At 36.1% G+C, this 18692-nt stretch overlaps 4 protein-coding genes and 1 non-coding gene across 8 annotated transcripts; 4 read left to right on the top strand and 1 right to left on the bottom strand.

Annotated features, from left to right (window-relative positions):
• The first annotated feature begins 3 nt into the window (after positions 1-3).
• Positions 4-4021, top strand: LOC109011965 (DNA polymerase delta small subunit). 4 transcript variants are annotated; one of them, XR_004801218.1, is made up of 5 exons: positions 4-85; positions 362-463; positions 562-751; positions 2701-2811; positions 3384-4021. XR_004801218.1 is itself a non-coding variant. In XM_018993381.2 (5 exons), exons 3-5 carry the CDS (start codon positions 644-646, stop codon positions 3198-3200), a joined length of 486 nt encoding a protein of 161 aa, XP_018848926.1. In that variant the 5' UTR covers positions 7-85; positions 362-463; positions 562-643; the 3' UTR covers positions 3201-3364. The 4 variants fall into 4 exon arrangements, 2 of the variants coding, with proteins under 2 accessions (XP_018848926.1, XP_018848927.1); XR_001999399.2 differs by having other exon boundaries at positions 7-85; positions 3727-3952; XM_018993381.2 differs by lacking the exon at positions 3384-4021 and adding an exon at positions 2934-3364 and having other exon boundaries at positions 7-85.
• Positions 4022-4879: 858 nt separating this feature from the next.
• LOC109011963 lies at positions 4880-5779 on the top strand. The gene is made up of 2 exons (XM_018993378.2): positions 4880-5287; positions 5479-5779. The coding sequence occupies exons 1-2, from the start codon at positions 4889-4891 to the stop codon at positions 5566-5568; spliced, it is 489 nt and encodes a 162-aa protein (XP_018848923.1). The 5' UTR covers positions 4880-4888; the 3' UTR covers positions 5569-5779.
• A 1210-nt stretch (positions 5780-6989) lies between these two features.
• On the top strand, positions 6990-7061 carry TRNAC-GCA. Its single transcript has one exon. It is a non-coding gene; the product is annotated as a tRNA-Cys (tRNA).
• Positions 7062-7142: 81 nt separating this feature from the next.
• On the top strand, positions 7143-11753 carry LOC109011952 (probable protein phosphatase 2C 68). The gene is made up of 4 exons (XM_018993365.2): positions 7143-8143; positions 9561-9925; positions 10804-11040; positions 11139-11753. The coding sequence occupies exons 1-4, from the start codon at positions 7837-7839 to the stop codon at positions 11385-11387; spliced, it is 1158 nt and encodes a 385-aa protein (XP_018848910.1). The 5' UTR covers positions 7143-7836; the 3' UTR covers positions 11388-11753.
• A 1195-nt stretch (positions 11754-12948) lies between these two features.
• LOC109011951 (actin-like) lies at positions 12949-16049 on the bottom strand. The gene is made up of 5 exons (XM_018993364.2): positions 15939-16049; positions 15127-15196; positions 14621-15014; positions 13523-14136; positions 12949-13323 (listed from the first exon to the last, which is right to left on the bottom strand). Exons 2-5 carry the CDS (start codon positions 15184-15186, stop codon positions 13258-13260), a joined length of 1134 nt encoding a protein of 377 aa, XP_018848909.1. The 5' UTR covers positions 15187-15196; positions 15939-16049; the 3' UTR covers positions 12949-13257.
• Positions 16050-18692: the final 2643 nt, after the last annotated feature.

The raw sequence follows: 18692 nt of genomic DNA, 5'->3' as shown, positions 1-18692 counted from the left end.
TCGGTGGTGCTTCTCTTTTCCCGCCATGGAAGTCGACTCAGAGAAGAATCTTCAGAGAGAACAATCTACCTCCTATACCTCCCTGGTAACTACTCTCTTTCTCTTCCGTATTCATTAATTTTTAACTCTTGCATCTCACTAGCACTTTCCCCTTTCAATAGAAAAAAATTATCAATAAACTTGTACTCTTGCCATTTTCCAACTCTCAATAAATTCTTAAATCTCCTGATGCATATAGAGGTTTTTTTTTGTCTCTCAGAACCCTAACGCCATAGACTTTCTGCAATTTGATGACGGTTTTGACATCTGTTTGATTCTTCTTTTTTTTTCGTGATTTTGACTTTGGCATTCTTGACTGCAGGATAAGAACTTTGAGATTCAGAAGGAGACGTACAGGGGCCAGCAGTAGAGCCAGATTTACTTTGCTCGTCTCCATTTGATGCGAACCCTCCTCCATAGAAAGGTATAATAATTTTATATATTTGAACACTCATTACATGTACAGATGCTTAGATTTATAAAGTATAAAGTTGCTGCAATAAACAATTACAATAAGTGCAGGAGATATGCCAGCTGGCGCTATTCAGAGAAGATCGTATCACAGGAGCGGAGGATGCTTAATCTTGGTGTTTGATTGTCGGTCATGACCGAGGTGTTGACTCGAGCCAGATTCCGTTATCTCTGTAGACTGTTGCTTGATTTACGTTATTACTCCATCCCCTCGTTCCCCATTGGAAACCCCATTTACCAGGTAACTTTTGCTTTTAAATCTTTGGGGGTATTTATTAACCTTTTCTGCAATCAAATTTGGTCCCTGGAATCTTCATTCATTTTGGTATTCTGTATTTTCGTCAGTTCTAAATTTGAGTACTGTTATTCTCTGTTTTTTTTTTCTTTTTTTGAGAAAAACAGAACTTCCCCTCTTCCATCCAAATTTGCTCATCTTCTTGCAATAAAACTAGTTTTGCAAGTTGATGTGCAGCACCATTTGCTTCTCTGTAAGTGAATAAAATCTGCCATCCAGACCTTTCCATCAGCATTGATCGAGCATCATACACCAAAGCCCATAATCTGTACAAAATTCTTCATCACTATTAGTAGCCTTTACTATAACCTGAGAGTCACCTTCAAATTCTACCCTCGCAAACCCCAGTTCTGCACAGACCTCCATTGCCTTCCTCAGGGCTAAACCCTCTGCTACAACAGGTTTCATTAAATATCCCAAATTTTTGCACACACAGACCCTTATAGCCCCTAATTCATCCCTTATAATTATGCTCAAACCTGTCTGCTTCTGCTGCAAGCTTACTGATGCATCCCAATTGGCTTTGAGGCATCTGTTACTTGGTCTTTTCCATCTTAATTCACTTCTAGCAGTAACCCCTTCAACTTGCTGAGTACCCTCTTGAATTTGTGATTGTATGAAAAGATCCCTATCTGAATCAGCAGCCTTTATCACCTGGTGTGGCCTCTCGAAATCTTTTCCAAAGACTACATAATTCCTCCTAATCCATATCCTTTACCAAAATAAAACAAGAGAGCTGTGTAGCTTCCATAGCTCTTCTTAAATCACCTTTCTTGATATGGCACCTAGTGTGATATGGCACCAATATGTGGTTTATTAAATTTAGTGCTACGTGGTTTATTAAAAAGAAAATTCAAAATATATTCAAAATAAAAGGGCGTAAAAAAACACAAGAAAATGAAGATTCAAATCTTAGGTTCCTCTCCATTTTTGTATTTTTATTTTTGTATTTTTGTATTTTTTTAATAAACACGTGCCACCACATGAGGGTTATCTGAACTGTAAGTTTTAATTGCCAAAGTATCATTATTCTTTAAATTTTCAGCTCACTCGTGTACATTATTAATTCGACTTAGGTTTTAGATGTTCCTCACAAAGTGAAATCCAGGGTTTGGGGACTTTGTAATGCTGTGTTGGTAAACTCAGTGGGTTTTGTTAGTTACACGATATTTTGTAGGGACGTATGGAATTTGAGAATGGCGGATTTATAACTGAAAAGTTATTTACAACCAGGGTTTTGGGGTATTAGGAAATCAAAATCTTGGCACCCACTTTTTGCTTATTCATCCCTTCTTTGATAAGGTTTCATCTCATTTCATCTTATCTTAACATTCAAATACTACTAAAAACTTATCAAAAAAAAATACTACTAAAACATATACACTTTTCAATTTCTCTTTCATACATTTTCATCTAATTATTATAATTTTTTCAAACTTCTATAGAAAATACAAAAGATAAAAAGTTCAACGTTCTCAAATTACAAAACAAAAATAATATTAAAAAATAATATTTTAACTTTATAATATTTTTATTTAATTTTTTTTTTCTCTTATTTCTCAAAACTCAATAAAAATTTTAACTCAAACTATTTCACTATTATTTACAAACTATCTCACTACCATTTAGAGATTGTTCATCTCATTTCATTTCATGTGACCATCCAAATGAGGCCTCAAATTCACCGGTTTACGGTGGCTATATTTTATTGGTTGAGAATTGAGGCCATGGATTTACCGTTCATTTTGTGGGGCATCTCGAATGCCTAGTTTAGGTTTTTATCATAAATTTCACAACCTAAGAATTGCTTGTTTGTTTGTTAGGTCTAAACAAGGTACTATTAATTAGATAAATAGAGTTCGGTGGAGTAATTTAGAGATTTGTTGGGTTTGCAGTTTGCACAGTTTGCAATTGGATTGGAAGAAGGCAAGGAATGCATCCTAGCTGGAACCCTGAACAAGCACATGAAACTCAAACCTTGTGTCCTGGATGAGTACTCCGAGGAGGTATTGTCAATTGTGATCGACTATGAATGACTTTATTTATCTGTCCTTTTCTTTAGTCATATTTGGTTTTCATGATTGAGATTGGAGTTTTAGAAGGAATAGCTTTTCATTGCAATCTACAGAGATCTGCGACTCGACTTCTCAAGCCTCATAATTTTATGCACCCAGATGATAAGCTGGTTTTAGAAGAAAATAGTGGAAGAGTTAAGCTTGCTGGGAATGTGCCCTTAGCATCTGTATATGTAACAAGTTTGTTTCATGATAAACATATCATACCGTCGGAAGAAAATTCGTTTTCAGAATCTGATCGTAGTAAACTAGTTTTTTTGAAGCTATTGGGAAATTTTCTTTTGTCAATGAGTTGCTCATGTTTTTTCGAGCCAGTGTGATTTCAGTCATCTTTAGTTGCATTACAGTTTGTCATTCTAGCAATTTAGTCCACCTTTAGGTGGAGATATTCTATGGGGGCTTAATCTATTAAGTTCATTACTCCTTTTAAATGTTCCTTATTTCTAGCATGATGAATGCAGCTTTTGTTGTGATGTTCTTTTTTTTGTTCTTTTTTTATACAGGGGGTGGGGGATTCGAACCTGATTGTCCTTTGGATACCAGATCAGATCTTATGCCATTGGTCCAAAGGACCTTGGCTTGTTGAGCTGTTCTTTCAAATCATAATATAAGTCTAATTGGTCTTTGTAGTACAATTGATTGGATAGTTTTCATCAAAGTATGTGAAATTTATGTGCGGAATTAGCAGGGAACGATCAACTCTCTTATTCTTATTCTTCTCAGCTTTGCCTAAAATTTGAGTTGTGGTTGGTCTGTCTTGTATTTTTTTTCCCAGAAGTACAACTTGGTATAAACCATTATCTGTATAAAGCATGTTTATTGGCATTGACATGGTGCGCATGATAGGCATTGTTGTTGCTTTGCATGGAAAGGAAACTGACGCTGGCGACATTTTGTTTCAAGATGTCCTAGAGGCTGGCCTACCACCTCAGATAGAGCTTCCCCTTAAATCAAGTATGATCTGGTTTACCTTCATTTTTACTTCTGGATGCCAGAAAAACGGTCGACCATGAAAATATGTCAAAGGGGGCTCGACCGTGGAAATGTAATAGTTGTAAGTTTATCATTTTTCTCAAACTTATAGGAGCCTTGAAGTTCATTGACAAGTTATTTAATGATAGTGATATGAATTCAATGTTTTTCTATCCAATTTTCCAATTTGACACGACTAAAGGTTCTCAGACTTTTGAAAGCGGCTAACTTACGCCTCATTTGTTTTCGTAGATGAGATAAGATGAGTTAAGGTAAAAGTTGAAAGTTGAATAAAATATTATTAGAATATATTTTTTTAATATTATTTTTGTTTTAGAATTTAAAAAAGTTGTAATGATTAGATGAGATGAAATAAAAATGATTGTAAAAACAAACTCCCGAGAAAATAACCATGGTTGTAACATAGGATACATCAATGCCTTTTGTCCCCAAGTATATTATAAATTAATGTTCAAAGAACTCTTTCGTTGATGTTGGGTGCGGATGCATACATTTTCCTTACCAATTCTTAATACTCAAAGCATTGGACTCTCATGGTGCTTCAATTGTTCAACCTCGATTGATATTCTTTTTTTTTTATTATTAATTTTTTTTTAAAAAAGTAGTTTTCAGTTAATAATGTAAGGTATAATTAAATGTTTATACATGAAAAGACGAACAGATGGCTTTCAAACAATAAATTAAAAATGATATCCCAAACCCATATAAAAAATATGGTGGCCGAGATTCGAACCAGATCCAATTTGTATGCCACTTACCACACTAGGCGGCACCAACATGTGTCATCAATGATATTGGGTGGCAATTTGCCCATCTTATCTAATTCGAATACGTTTATTTCCCTATCAGCGTCTGACGTGCCTAACATCATTGACCTATTAGGCACCTTTGCTTTCTCCAACGGCTATATTTTTGCCTTGGCATTATTCAAATCATTATTTGCCTTCCCCAACGGTCCATTTTTCATGTAATAAGACACAAACCCAACGTATTATTGGCCCTCCCCCATATATTTATGCATTTCATTTTCACATCCCTGACTGAACTCATACATATTTTTCTCTCTTTTTCGATAATGGACTCCTCTAGCCCCGCCAAGGTTCAACATGTGAACAAGAAGTCCTCCGATGAACTGCTCAGAAAGTTTGCCGAACTGGATTCGGATTCCGCTGAAGAGGCACCGGGAAGGAAAGAGTTGAGGGTGTCAAAGCCCCGGAAAAGGAGCAGGAGAACGAGAATGAGAGAAGGTGATCAGTGTGAGAGCCCATCAAATGGTAGTACGAGCTTACTAGAGAGGAGGTCGCTTCTTCCTCTGGCAGTGAAAAGGAGGTCAGCATTGCTTCGGCAACTTGGGATTGGGAGGTCATCCTTCAGGGCAAGGGATAACAAATCCATCTTGGGGAGAATTGAGAAGGTGAGCTTATTAATTGCTTGTATTACCCTTCAAATGCGCTGTTTTCTTTTTATAAAAAAAAAATACTGCTATGTTTCAAATCTTACATATACAATTATATGTATATATATACATTTCTGTTGATATCATACATCTTTTTTTCTTCATTCTTATTCTTCTCTAATGGGTTACCTATGGAAAAATGTGTGCAGACATGGCATAAAACCGTAGAAGGGGCCTCAAAAGTTTTTATGGAGAAGCATTACCACCGGCATAAGCGTTTGATAAATGACATTGTTTAGATTGAGCTTGAGCTCTCTCTTACTTGGGATTTTAAAGCTTTTCGATGTGCCATTACTGCCTTTAGATGGGAAGGGGAAATGCTAGTACGCCATTTGTACATTGGCATTAAATTTCATATCTTGTATTTGTAAGTATATTAGTATTCATTTCACCAAACCAATAAGGAATAAATCAAGACGATTCAGTTCTCACCCGCTCTCTCTCTCTAACACGCCTGTGAATATTGAGATGATAAATGGGCATCCATCTTTACAGTACGTTGTCCAGTTGTACTCGGAGCTCTAAAGTAAAAAAAAAAAAAAAGGACAATTTGTTGGCATGGAGCACAGTTGCGTATATAGTAGAAAGATTTGCAGAATAAGCCAATAATTCACAAGCAAAAAGTAGTACTCTTTGCCCGGAAACCAGGGTGAATCGAAACAGAGAGTAACAAAAACTGAAGTATGCTATGAAGTATGAACTTATGCACAAGATATCACGCGTTATTTACATTTTGAAGTTTTTAAATGGGTTGGAACTTTCCCCTATCTTCCTTAAAATGGATTTCTGTTTAGAATTTTACAATAATATGGATAAGAGAAGTTCGAGTAGTTAGGCCCAGGTATTATTGAAAGAGTTGTACTATACAGAAGTCTCATACTCCTACATACTATATAAAAATATGTAATTTTATTTTTTTATTCTTATATGATATGAAATATGAGGGTAAAAAAATAAAATTATATATTTTTAAGTGGTGTGTAAGGTGTGAAGCTTATGTCTAGAATTTTTCATATTGAAATACTAAAGAGAAGCTTGAACCATTTGGAGACATTAGGCATGGTTGAAAATTGAAATATAGGTTGATTAATGATACCCGCACAATACAACATTTCACAACATATTTTAAAATATGACACTGATTTTTCTGGTGAGCAGTTGTTCGTATGATATTAACGAGATCAGAGCCGTCGAATTTAATGGGTTGGCAGCAACAAAAATGATAAATGCTAACTGTACAATTTGGTACTCTCTTTGGGAAGAGATGAGAAGATGTAGGTAAGCTGAAGGGGTGAAAACAATAAATGGGGGGGGCTTTTGTGAATGTGCAAGCACAAGAAAAAGTTGATTCACAGGTCGCATGTGTGTTTCGCCCGTTGGACGAAAACAACATACCTCTAACACAACTATTACTCATCCTGCTTTTTCCTTCTAGACAACAGAGTTGTGTCAATTTGTAAGCCACACTTACTCAACTCTCACACGTGTCCTTTGCCCACATTATAGTTCATCTTACAACACCAGATGGGTGCAGCTGCATTGGAGCAACATATATAATCTGGCAAGCATATGCACCAGATGCAAACTCTTTACATAATTGCAGATGCATTTTCATCGCGTCTTCCTTCTTTTAAATAAAATAATATTTTTTAATATACAAGGGTCCATAGCTCAGTGGTAGAGCATTTGACTGCAGATCAAGAGGTCACCGGTTCGAACCCGGTTGGGCCCTCTAGTAAAAGGTAAATGTCTTTTTTTTTTATTTTTTTTAAATATTTGTGGGGCCAAGATGAATGGAAGCGGGTCCTACATCCACTAATCTCGGCTGAATATAACAAATTAGAATTGGAATAATAAAAAAATGATTTTAGGACCAAAAGGTGTAATGAAATGAAATAATACTCCCTGTTGGCTTTTGTTAACAAACGGATTTTCCCAAGAAAAATTAATATACTCTGCTAATTAGCATCTCTCTCTCTCTCTCTCTCCTCACACGCTTTTTGTCAACTTTCCCTTCTCCTCCAACCCACCTATCATTTCCTCTTACTATTTCCTTTCCCCTCTCTGTAAAACCCCTCTCTCTAGCCGGAAACCAGAATTTCCAACTTTTTCCTCTCTCACAAAGACACTCTGCACACGCAGATTCCTTCATCCATTACCACACGCACTCTTTCTCTTCACTCTGATCCCCAAACCAACCTCTTTCCTCTCCCGTGCAACCCACCATCACATTTTCTTCACCCTCTCTCATCAAATTTGCTATCTTTGATTTCACTGCCTCTCTCTCTCTCTCTCTCTCTACTTTGATCCATCACTCACTCTTCAGTAACCTCTTCCATAATTTAAAGAAGAAAACGGGGGGCGATAAATATATACTGGGTCTCTCGCATCTTCCTTAAATTTCTTACTTTTTGCTACACAAAGTCATACCTTTCTGGTTCTTCTGCAAAACGATTTGTTTTTTCACTTCTGAATTCTCCGCGCCTTGCTTGTGAGGGAAATGAGGGATGTTCTCGTGGCTGGCAAGGATGGCGTCGGCGTGTTGGAAGCCAGTAAGGCGGTATGCCCGTATGAACAAGGATGATATTAATGACGTTGATTCTATGCTCGGTGACTCGCTCCTCTGGTGTCGAGACCTCGAGAAGCACTCCTTAGGCGAGTTCTCCTTCGCCGTGGTCCAGGCCAATGAGGTCATCGAGGATCATAGCCAGGTTGAGACCGGCCAAAACGCCACCTTTGTCGGCGTTTACGACGGCCATGGCGGCCCCGAAGCGTCTCGCTTTATCCGAGACCATCTTTTTCTTCATCTACTCAGTGAGTCTTTGAGTTCCTCCTGAGTTTCATTCTTTTGTTTGGTTTATTGGTCTGTTTCGGTGACAGTATATCTTTGCTGGGTGGTATGTTGGTAATCTGAGTAAGTTATTTAGCCTTGAACTAATTTGCAGGATGAATCTTCATGTTTGTTATTTTATATATATTCTAATTTTTGTTGGCAGATCAATGAGTTTTCTATTGGGTTAAATGGTTTTGGTAGTAATTTTTACTAAAGCTAATGTATGTAGTTTACGGCGAATTTGTTGTGTTTGTTTCTCTTCCTGCTTGGTGTGTGATTCATGGTGGTTGAGTTTATCAAAGATTGGGTTTCGTTGTATCAATGTTGACTGGAGTCGAATATTTAGGTTTTTGGGGTTTCGTATGAATTGTGCATAAATTTTTAATTGGTTTTCCAATTTTGTGAAATTGGGACGATCTCAATTTTGTTGTAGATTTATTTTAGTACATTGAGGGTACTTGGAATTTAATGCTGATAACCCTTGATGCTTGGTTCACTTGGATAAAAGGTAGTTTGATTCAAAAGTTATTGAAAATTCACAAGTCACCTATTGATGAATCTAGAAAATAGGGCTGTGATTCCAGTACTGAAATCCAACTTCCATGCAAACTAATGCAGTTATAGACTTGGAAAAGTGGGTTGAATGCAGAAAGTGATGAATACAGCAGTTTCGAACCCCTTGTGAACATTTCTCTTTGTTGTTCGGTACATATGAGAACCAAAAAGAACTGGAGAAAATTAAAGGAACCAAAGAAAAATCTTTTACTGATAAAAGAAGGAACGAAAAGAAAATGCTTAGCTGGCATGTTATTCTATCTTCCCAGACTTTACGGGAGAAAAACTGGCAGTGTTTTTTTCTCATCCAAGTAATCGGTCTGGCATTTGTGTATCTATGCTTCTAGTCAAGAGTTTCAATGTTATTGAGGGCTTTGGTTTTTCCTATTTGAAAATTATTGGTTTTCTGAATAACAGGCTGTTTATATTAAGATAGGGTTACACTTGACTCTGGCTTTGGGAAAAATAAAATGAATATTTTGACTTCAAGGAATATGAGGTCTACATCATGCTTTTATAATTGTTTGACTATTGGATCTGGATTTTTATGGTTTACAATGTTGTAAGTGCTGGATTTTCATCTTGTTCTTGGTATAGTTGTACTGATGATGGTTAGTGCTATTTTCCTCCACCTGGTATTATTTTAATGAAAAAAAATATGAAGTGGATTTCATGTAAATTTAGTCAGAAGTTATGTTAAAGCAGGCAGTTAGATATGTTCCTATGTTCTTTAGGTTGCATTATTGCTTATTTCTTTCTTACTCCATGTGTCACCCTTTATTTCTTTATTGATTTTAGGTAGTTTTGAATCTCAAGTGGTGAATCTGATCTTTTGTTCTACAGGACTTGCTCAAGAAAATGGAACCATATCTGAAGATGTCCTCCGGAGTGCTTTCTCTGCAACTGAGGATGGGTTCCTTGGTCTTGTTCGTAGGACATGGGGAATAAAACCACTAATTGCTGCAATTGGTTCTTGTTGCCTGGTTGGGGTGATCTGGAGAGGAACATTATATGTTGCCAACTTGGGTGATTCTCGAGCTGTTATTGGTTCTTTAGGTAGATCTAATAAGATAATTGCTGAGCAATTGACCAGGGATCACAATGCAAGTATGGAGGAAGTTAGACAAGAACTCAGGTCCAGGCATCCAGATGATTCACATGTTGTAGTCATGAAGCATGGAGTCTGGCGTATCAAAGGCATCATTCAGGTTGGCTCTTACTTTAGTGGTTATCTTCTTCTGTGATTTCTTTTTGCCCCAAATAGTGTACGTTCCTAATTGTTTTTGAAGATATGTTCTCGAAAAGATTCCCGTTTCTCTAAATTGATTGCACTTCTGAATTTTTTAAGTCATTAGATATGTCTTTGTACCTAAATACATTTATATGCCTCCATTGCACACATATATGTGCTTGTGGATGAACATTCACACAAACCCCCCACAGAATTAAGACTTTTTATTGACTGGGGCACATGGCCTCATCATGGGGCACTCATGGTATATCTTTCATCTCTGGTGATGCAGTTTTATGGAAACCTTAGGCACTTAAGTCATTAGTTCAAATTGATCACAAATTGAACAGGCTTACAGAAAAAATCTTCTTACCCAATTATAGTTTTCTGCTTTCCATGGGTTTTAGAAAACTTATTGTTAGGTTTTTATTGCTATCGTTAGTCTCTTTATTTTTGAATAAATAATTCATAGTATTAATATATTTTCTGAGACATTTGTACATACATGGATAGTTTTTAAGATTTTCTGAATTTGAAGGTTAGTCCAAATGGATGCTGTGGTTATTGGAACCTTCAACAAATTCAAAGATCTTGTGGGAGTAGGTTGATTTTTTTGGTGCTCTATAACCTAATTTTAATTGCATGTAAGATTATTATTATTATTATTATTATTTTATCTTGTTTAAAATGTCACAGAAGCTATGTGACCTTTTTCTTGAATAGTCAAGTCCATGCATAGAGATATTTGTACCAACTTATGTCTTTGATTAGCTCTCATTTTTTAAATTTTGTGCCTGCTACACTGATCAGCGACAATTACTTTGGTTGTAACTATTTAACTTGCATTGGTCTCAGGTATCTAGATCTATAGGTGATGCATACTTGAAGAGGCCAGAGTTTTCTCTCGATCCTTCATTTCCGCGATTCCACCTTTCTGAACCTATCCGTCGACCTGTGCTGACATCTGAACCATCTGTATGTACAAGAGTTTTACAACCCAAAGACAAATTTCTCATATTTGCATCCGATGGACTTTGGGAACACATAACAAATCAGGAAGCTGCTGATATTGTGCATAATAACCCTCGATCTGTATGTTTTTTCTTTTATTGCACCTCTTTCGTCATACTTAGCCCTTTCTATTTGAGACGGTAATTTTCGCCCCTTTATTTGTTTTCCTGTAATATCAGGGAATCGCAAGGAGACTTCTCAAAGCAGCTTTAAACGCAGCAGCTAGGAAAAGGGAGATGAGATATGATGATCTCAAAAAGGTTGAAAAGGGGGTCAGGCGGTTCTTTCACGATGATATTACAGTTGTCGTTATCTTCATAGACCATGAGTTGCTGGGTAAGAAAATATCTGTACCAGAGCTGTCAGTAAAAGGCTTCATTGACACGGTTGGTCCATCAAATTTCAATATTCTTCAGGGATTGATGTGAGTGCTTGGTCCATTATCTTAAATAAGTACCAGGCAACTTGAATGGCTCAGTCTGGTACAAGAAGATGGGTTCATAAAGCCTTTTAATTGTTCATTCAACGTTTTTTGCAACGCCATAATCATTTCTTTGAGTCTTCACTTTGTCCTTTTCAAGTTTCTTCTACAAGCAAAGTTGGAACCTGTTTTTCCATAAGATATGCAACCTTTCGATGGTCCTTGTAAGGAAATCTAGGGATTTTTTTTTTCTTTTTTTTTGGAGTTTCTTATGTTGGGGGTCTGTATACACTCAGACGTTGTGCAATTATACAGTTTGTTTGAATAAATTTGTTGTTATTGAACATTGCTTTAATTGAATGAGTTTGGTAAATGTTGTACATGTCTTGATATTGGAGCGAACTGGGATGTCGTTTTGCATTACAAGAAATTAATGTACACCTGTTTTGTTTTTACAAACACTACCGTTTATTAGAACATATGTAATTCAGGATTCAACTCGAGAGAAAGTTGGTTTTTCTTTAAATTTTATCATTCTCGATCATATCAATTGATACGTGATTAGAGACGACAAAATTTAAAATGAATAATTGTATTGCTCGTCCAGTTCTGTCTATTACCTTAAAAATTATTATTGAAAAAAAATTAGACAACTTTTTTTTCTCCAACTTTAGATTAAAAATTGAATAAAATATTGTTAGAATATATTTTTTAAATATAATTTTTGTTTTGAAATTTAAAAATGTTGAATTATTTATTTTATTTTATATAAATTTAAGAAAATTATAATAATTAGATGAGATGAATTGTGAAAACAAACCCACAAAACTAGCACTCGTGATGGACAAAAAAACCCAGACTCTTTTTCTCGTTTGCAAGTGTTATTTTCCCACTAACATCTTCAACCTCGCAAAAAAGTTTTGCACATGTGACGCGAGGCGCAACTGAACTCACCGTTACGAAAGTGACTGCAAAGGTAAAAACATCGAGTGTCGTGTTAGCTCGTGATAACGTTCAAGTGCTATTTCTTCAACTACCACAATGTCCTGGCGAGAAAGAAACGAAATTAAACGACACTTTCTCAGTCAAATTTTCCCCGTGAGCTCTCTTCTTCTCAGGACTTTTCCCTTAGCAAAGTTTCTATTAAGAACATCTTCGTTCGTTCTTTCAATTCTCTCCTTAAATCTTTCGTCCATATGCAACTCTACCTTTGATGCCATGCAACATGAAGACACCTACACCGGGTTGGCGCATGAAATACTAGGATACGTTCATGGTCAATGCTTATGCAAAACAGAAGCGAGATACAGAGCCTTCATATTCGTTGGTGTTTCGCAGATTGGCATACTGATCATGAAGAGATGAGTATTCGTACCGAGAGGATTAGTATTCAAGTAGTTGATGTGGAAATTTACGCACTTCCCATCATGTAAAAAACTGAAGTTCTTGTGTTTGTAGCAGTAGATATCCATCTATGTAGGCTACAACTACGACAATATGTAAACACCAATCGTTCATTCGTGTTGCAGAAAACAGAGCACACAAAAAAAAAGAGGATGAGATTATAATTAATCAAAATAATCCTTCAAATAAATTATAACAAAAAAGAATTTCTGCTTCACCCCAAACCAAATCAGTAACAATACACAACCCTTCTACCACGAAGTAGTTACGAAAAAAATTGAATCTTAAACTCAATTTGCTTGTCTCCATGTTCACCGCCCCAGAATAACAAAAGAAAAAACATAGAGAAACAAACATGAATGGAAAATAGGAAAGAAATAAAAATAAGGAAGTCTGCAACCACTTGATTGGAAGCTTCTCTGTAACCCAAAATGTATCGTATAATTTCTTTGCCCACCTCTTTCTTTGCATGATTAAAAGCATTTCCTGTGAACAATTGATGGCCCAGATTCGTCATACTCTGCCTTTGCAATCCACATCTGCACCAAGAAGAAGGGATTTTTTTCAGTCAGAAATGCTTGAATTACCATCTAAACAATATATCTTTTTTCTTTCTTTAAAAAGAAAATGACCATCCGAACAATGGTTATGTTATTACCATCAATATAATTTTTTTCATGCATAAATGATCGTGTTGGTACGCAAAGCAACACACAGGTGAGCACAAATGCACAGTACCTGTTGGAAGGTGCTGAGAGATGCCAAGATGGAGCCTCCAATCCAGACACTGTACTTCCTCTCTGGTGGTGCCACCACTTTAATTTTCATGCTACTTGGAGCTAATGCTGTAATCTCCTTGCTCATCCTATCAGCAATGCCCGGGAACATGGTGGAACCACCACTGAGAACAATATTGCCATAGAGATCCTTCCTAATATCAACGTCGCACTTCATGATAGAATTGTATGTGGTTTCATGGATGCCAGCAGCCTCCATTCCGATCATGGATGGCTGGAAGAGTACTTCAGGACAGCGGAATCTTTCAGCACCAATGGTGATCACCTGCCCATCAGGTAGCTCATAGCTCTTCTCCACTGCTGAGCTGGTCTTTGCTGTCTCAAGCTCTTGTTCATAGTCAAGAGCAATATAGGCTAGCTTCTCCTTCATGTCCCTTACAATTTCCCGCTCAGCAGTAGTGGTGAAAGAGTAACCACGCTCGGTCAAGATTTTCATAAGGGCATCTGTGAGATCACGGCCTGCCAGGTCCAACCGCAGGATGGCATGTGGGAGGGCATAGCCCTCATAGATAGGAACTGTGTGACTCACACCATCCCCTGAGTCCAGAACAATACCTAAAAGACAACAAGCACAATGTAAAATATATGAACACATAGTATCACCTACAGTGCAAGAGATCATCTCTACGAACTAAGAGTTCTTGAAGGGCACTATCACTTGGTTCCCCAGAATTTCTTTGTAGACACACATTTGGTTGAATTGTGTGAAAGTAATATAACCTCACCCAGTATGTATTAACTGGCTGAGTAAAAAGCCAGAAGAGCAACTTCTGACATAGAAGTGCTGACGATCAGAAATTATGCCCCAACATTGTGATGAACATAACTTGTTTCTCAAATCAATTCCAGGAACATGTTTCACGTCATGAAGGGAAAACTCTTGTGTGTTTTGAATTTATCAGACATTAGAATCTAATGAAATTCATGATAATGTATTGCCTGTACCAAGAGTTTCTTGAGACTTTGTTTCTAAACTTTCAGTGTCATGTATCAAATCAAACAAATTAACAGAACATATGAATAATTGATAATTACTCACCAGTTGTACGACCGCTAGCATAAAGGGAAAGGACGGCCTGAATAGCAACATACATTGCTGGAGTATTGAAGGTCTCAAACATAATCTGAGTCATTTTCTCACGATTGGCCTTGGGGTTGAGAGGCGCTTCTGTGAGGAGAACTGGATGCTCTTCTGGAGCCACACGAAGCTCATTGTAGAAGGTGTGATGCCAGATCTTCTCCATGTCATCCCAATTGCTAACAATCCCATGCTCAATTGGGTATTTCAAAGTCAGAATACCTCTCTTAGACTGAGCCTCATCCCCAACATAGGCATCCTTTTGGCCCATACCAACCATCACACCAGTGTGACGTGGGCGACCTACAATACTAGGGAACACAGCCCTTGGAGCATCATCTCCAGCAAATCCAGCCTGAAAATATCAGATCCGTCAATGCAATTAGAATCTAGGTCTGAAACTAGACAGAAACCAAAACCGAACCAAAACAAAATGGTGAACACTACGGTAGATATTGGATTAGTACCTTGACCATTCCAGTTCCATTGTCACAGACAAGAGGCTGAATATCCTCAGTTTCTGCCATTTCCTATTGCCTGTTCCATAAAAACCAGACCATTACAAATCATAACTATGCATAGCACAGCATATCACGAGCAATTTGATTCACCATTATATGACATCCATATCATTCAACCCAAGCAAAATGCATGCAAATGTTTGATGCCAATTCATGGTAATAGCCAGTTTGTCTAATCCTTGACTCCCACATTCTCAATTCAAAATAATATATATATATATATGCCATTTCGACAACATAAGCCTATCCATTGCTCAGCCATTATAACTTAATTATACCAGAAAGCAACCGCTCTCGCACGCATATTTGAAAGTATACAGGACATCTACAATCTTTATAACTGCCAATTTGCGAAAAAAGAAAAAACTTAACCTATGATCTAAAATATACTAGCTAACAATGGCAACTGTTGCATAATGTAAACAATTTTTCGATATGATCAAAGCATCTACAAAAATTAGAACATTGAGAGGAAGACAACAAAATCCAATGCCCTCAATAATCAAAACCCACCATGGATCCAACGCACGCACATTAATCTATGAAGTGAATTTCAATTCATCCATGATCTGAATGTAGCCATCACTTCTTACTTCTTAGTTAAAACAATAAACAAAAAATGCAGCAACATTGTCAAGAATCATGCACAAAAATAGATAAAAAAAAAAGCATAGTATCTGGAACATCAAACGATCGTCACTCGTCAGCGTTCTCTGTGAACGTTTGAAAATGCTAATCAGATACGAGAAAGCAGGCACCTTTGAGATGAAATTCTCTCCTTTTGTTTTGGTTTCTTTCTGCGTCTCTCTCCGTTCGAGGGACTGTTGTTTTGAGAGGCTCAGGTACCCGCCCTCTTGTTTAAAAACGAGTAAAGCTCGTGCAAATGAAATTCAGCTTAAATGAACCCCAAATGCGCTATCGCAAGATCCTGGCCATTGTTTTGGAATATCAGATCGGACGGACCCCATTACGAGTCACGTTCGTAGTGGAAACAGCTGGCTCGCTTTCGGTTGCTTTGTGAAGACGGATATACCCACCTGGCATTCGTGGAAATGGCCCCCCACTCCCTACGTCTGACCAAAGGGGCAAATCAGTAAAGCATGTGCCTGGTTGTCCTAAAAAGTAAAAACCTTTGAACCGTCTGTTTCTTGACATTTTATTTATTTTTTTAACCAGTATTTTTTAAGTAGTTTGCCTAATTGATGGTATATGTACATTTTTTTTTATTATAAAATATCATGATAGTAAAATTATTTATCTAAATATTAATTTATAATAATATAAAAGTTTTTAATTTAATGAAAGTACAATGTTTCCTTATTTTGAAATTTAGTTGTTTTATTTTTATTTTTTATTAATAGAGCATATTGCACTTATTACAGCATAAGTTGAAAATGGGACAGCAAATTCACAAATTATAAAATGGTTGATTTGGTTATACAAAATTAAATTATCTCATTTCATTTCATCTCATATAATTATTACAATTTTCATAAACTCTTATACAAAATATAATAAATAATTTAAATTTTAAAAATTTTAAAATAAAAATAATATTATGATAATGTTTTATTTAATTTTTAAAAAAATATTTTATCTGAATTATGTAACCAAACGAAGCATAAACCAAATGATATATTATTCAACCAATAAGTTCAAGAAACAAAATTTAATTATACTCTTACATGGTAATATTTTTCCTTAAATTATTCGTGGAAAGAGTATTAATTTTTAAAATCCAGTAATTTGATTTTTAGGACTTTTTTAAACGTGTACGTTTATCAGAAAGCTATATTCATATTAAATTCCACAAATACCACTCGCATTCGTGAGATTATACATTTGGGATACAGTCGGTAAATGATACAAAGAAAGGGACAGAACCGTCCAGGTGGTGGGCCCCCGCCGAAAAGTTGATTGTTATTATTATTTAATTTTTGGCTGGCTTTTTAGCGTAAAAGGAATGTCAGGGCTAAGTTAGGTGCGAGTAATGATACAGATGTCGTTTGGGTTGCAACAAACGGAGCAAATGCCAACTCAGCATTCCGTTTCCAACCGTCCAGAGTTCATGTCGGGCGTGTTCGTTCAGGTCCTCAGGACCCCAGGGTGCAGTAACATGCACTGACATCTGTCCATTCCAACTAGTCTTTCGAGTTTCGACGCCTATATCGCTTCATTGTTGACCGATAGAACCGGTCAATTATGTAACGGTGCACCCGCGAGGACTCATAACGTGTCATGCATAACTGCCAAGAAGCATGCAACGTGGTCACCCATGGAATCCTGTTTAAATTAATTTTACCCATTAATTATATAATAACAAATCTTAGCATTGTTATAAAAAACAAATACTATATATTTTCATGAAAAAATATATTGGAGAAATTCCGCATTTGCCCTATATTAACTATAAAGAGGTTTACTTTAAAAAAAAAAAAAACTACAAAGAGGTTTGGTTTTGACTTGGATTGAGCTCAAGTCTTAGGATCGCCACTCTTTAATTTGATGATTTTATCTTTAATAATTTGTTATATATAGTGACAACCTATGGCGTGTTTGTTAGATTGGACTACATATGTCTGATTAAGGATATTATATTAATTAAATATTTGAAAATGAAAATATTATATATAATTCACAACATGAAAAGAAAAGGTTAAAAAATAAAGGGTCTTGTCGACCTGTAAGATATCGTGCTTGCATAATTTTATGACCTACGTACCTACCACTATCTTTTTAGGTTGCACGATCACAACTTGAGATCTTCTACTTAATTTCCATTTTTTAAAAGTTGGTAATTACTATATATAGTTTTAACTAGATATACAAATTTTGGACATTCAGTTTGAAAAATAAAATATGTAGTCCGTTATTAAAAAATAAATTTTTTCATGTATATCAGTTTAAATAAATTTGTCCAAAATTTTTTTTTTAAAAATGTTCACAGCTTACCTACCTTAAATTTATACAAATAATATTCATTTATATAATATAGTTGTAGTACGTGAACAAATAACATAATATCAAAACCATTTATATTGAGGTCTGATGGTTCTTTGCATTCTAAAATTCAATATCACAAATATATATATTTATTTTTAATGCCCCATGATTTAATATAATAAGGCCGAAACGGTGGCTAGCTGGTTTCACAAATTCACATGCTGATCTCTTCCTACATAATTTGTAACACTACTTAATTAAATTAAAGAAAATTTTATAGAAATTAAGTACTAAGTAGGTACTGATCATATTGCATGAGTTGGCCAGCCGGCTTTAACTAATTAATTAGAATTGAAAGGGGTAGTAAACCATAATGATTAAGAGAACAATAAATGGAATCTAGTTGGAACATTATCTTTAATTAATTTGCTGGTTCGACGGTGAGAATATTTCGCTTTTGCCAGCTCGCTCGTGCTTATCACATCAACAAATTAATTTGGTCCCGCACGAACGCAAAAAAGGCAACTTTCTTTCTTAGTATGATCATGTCGACCCCGACCGGCGGGGAT

This window comes from Juglans regia, chromosome 3 (assembly GCF_001411555.2).
Source record: "Juglans regia cultivar Chandler chromosome 3, Walnut 2.0, whole genome shotgun sequence".
Taxonomy (NCBI): Eukaryota; Viridiplantae; Streptophyta; class Magnoliopsida; order Fagales; family Juglandaceae; genus Juglans; species Juglans regia.
Note: the sequence above shows the minus strand (reverse complement) of the source record. Positions and strands in the feature narration are given on the sequence as shown.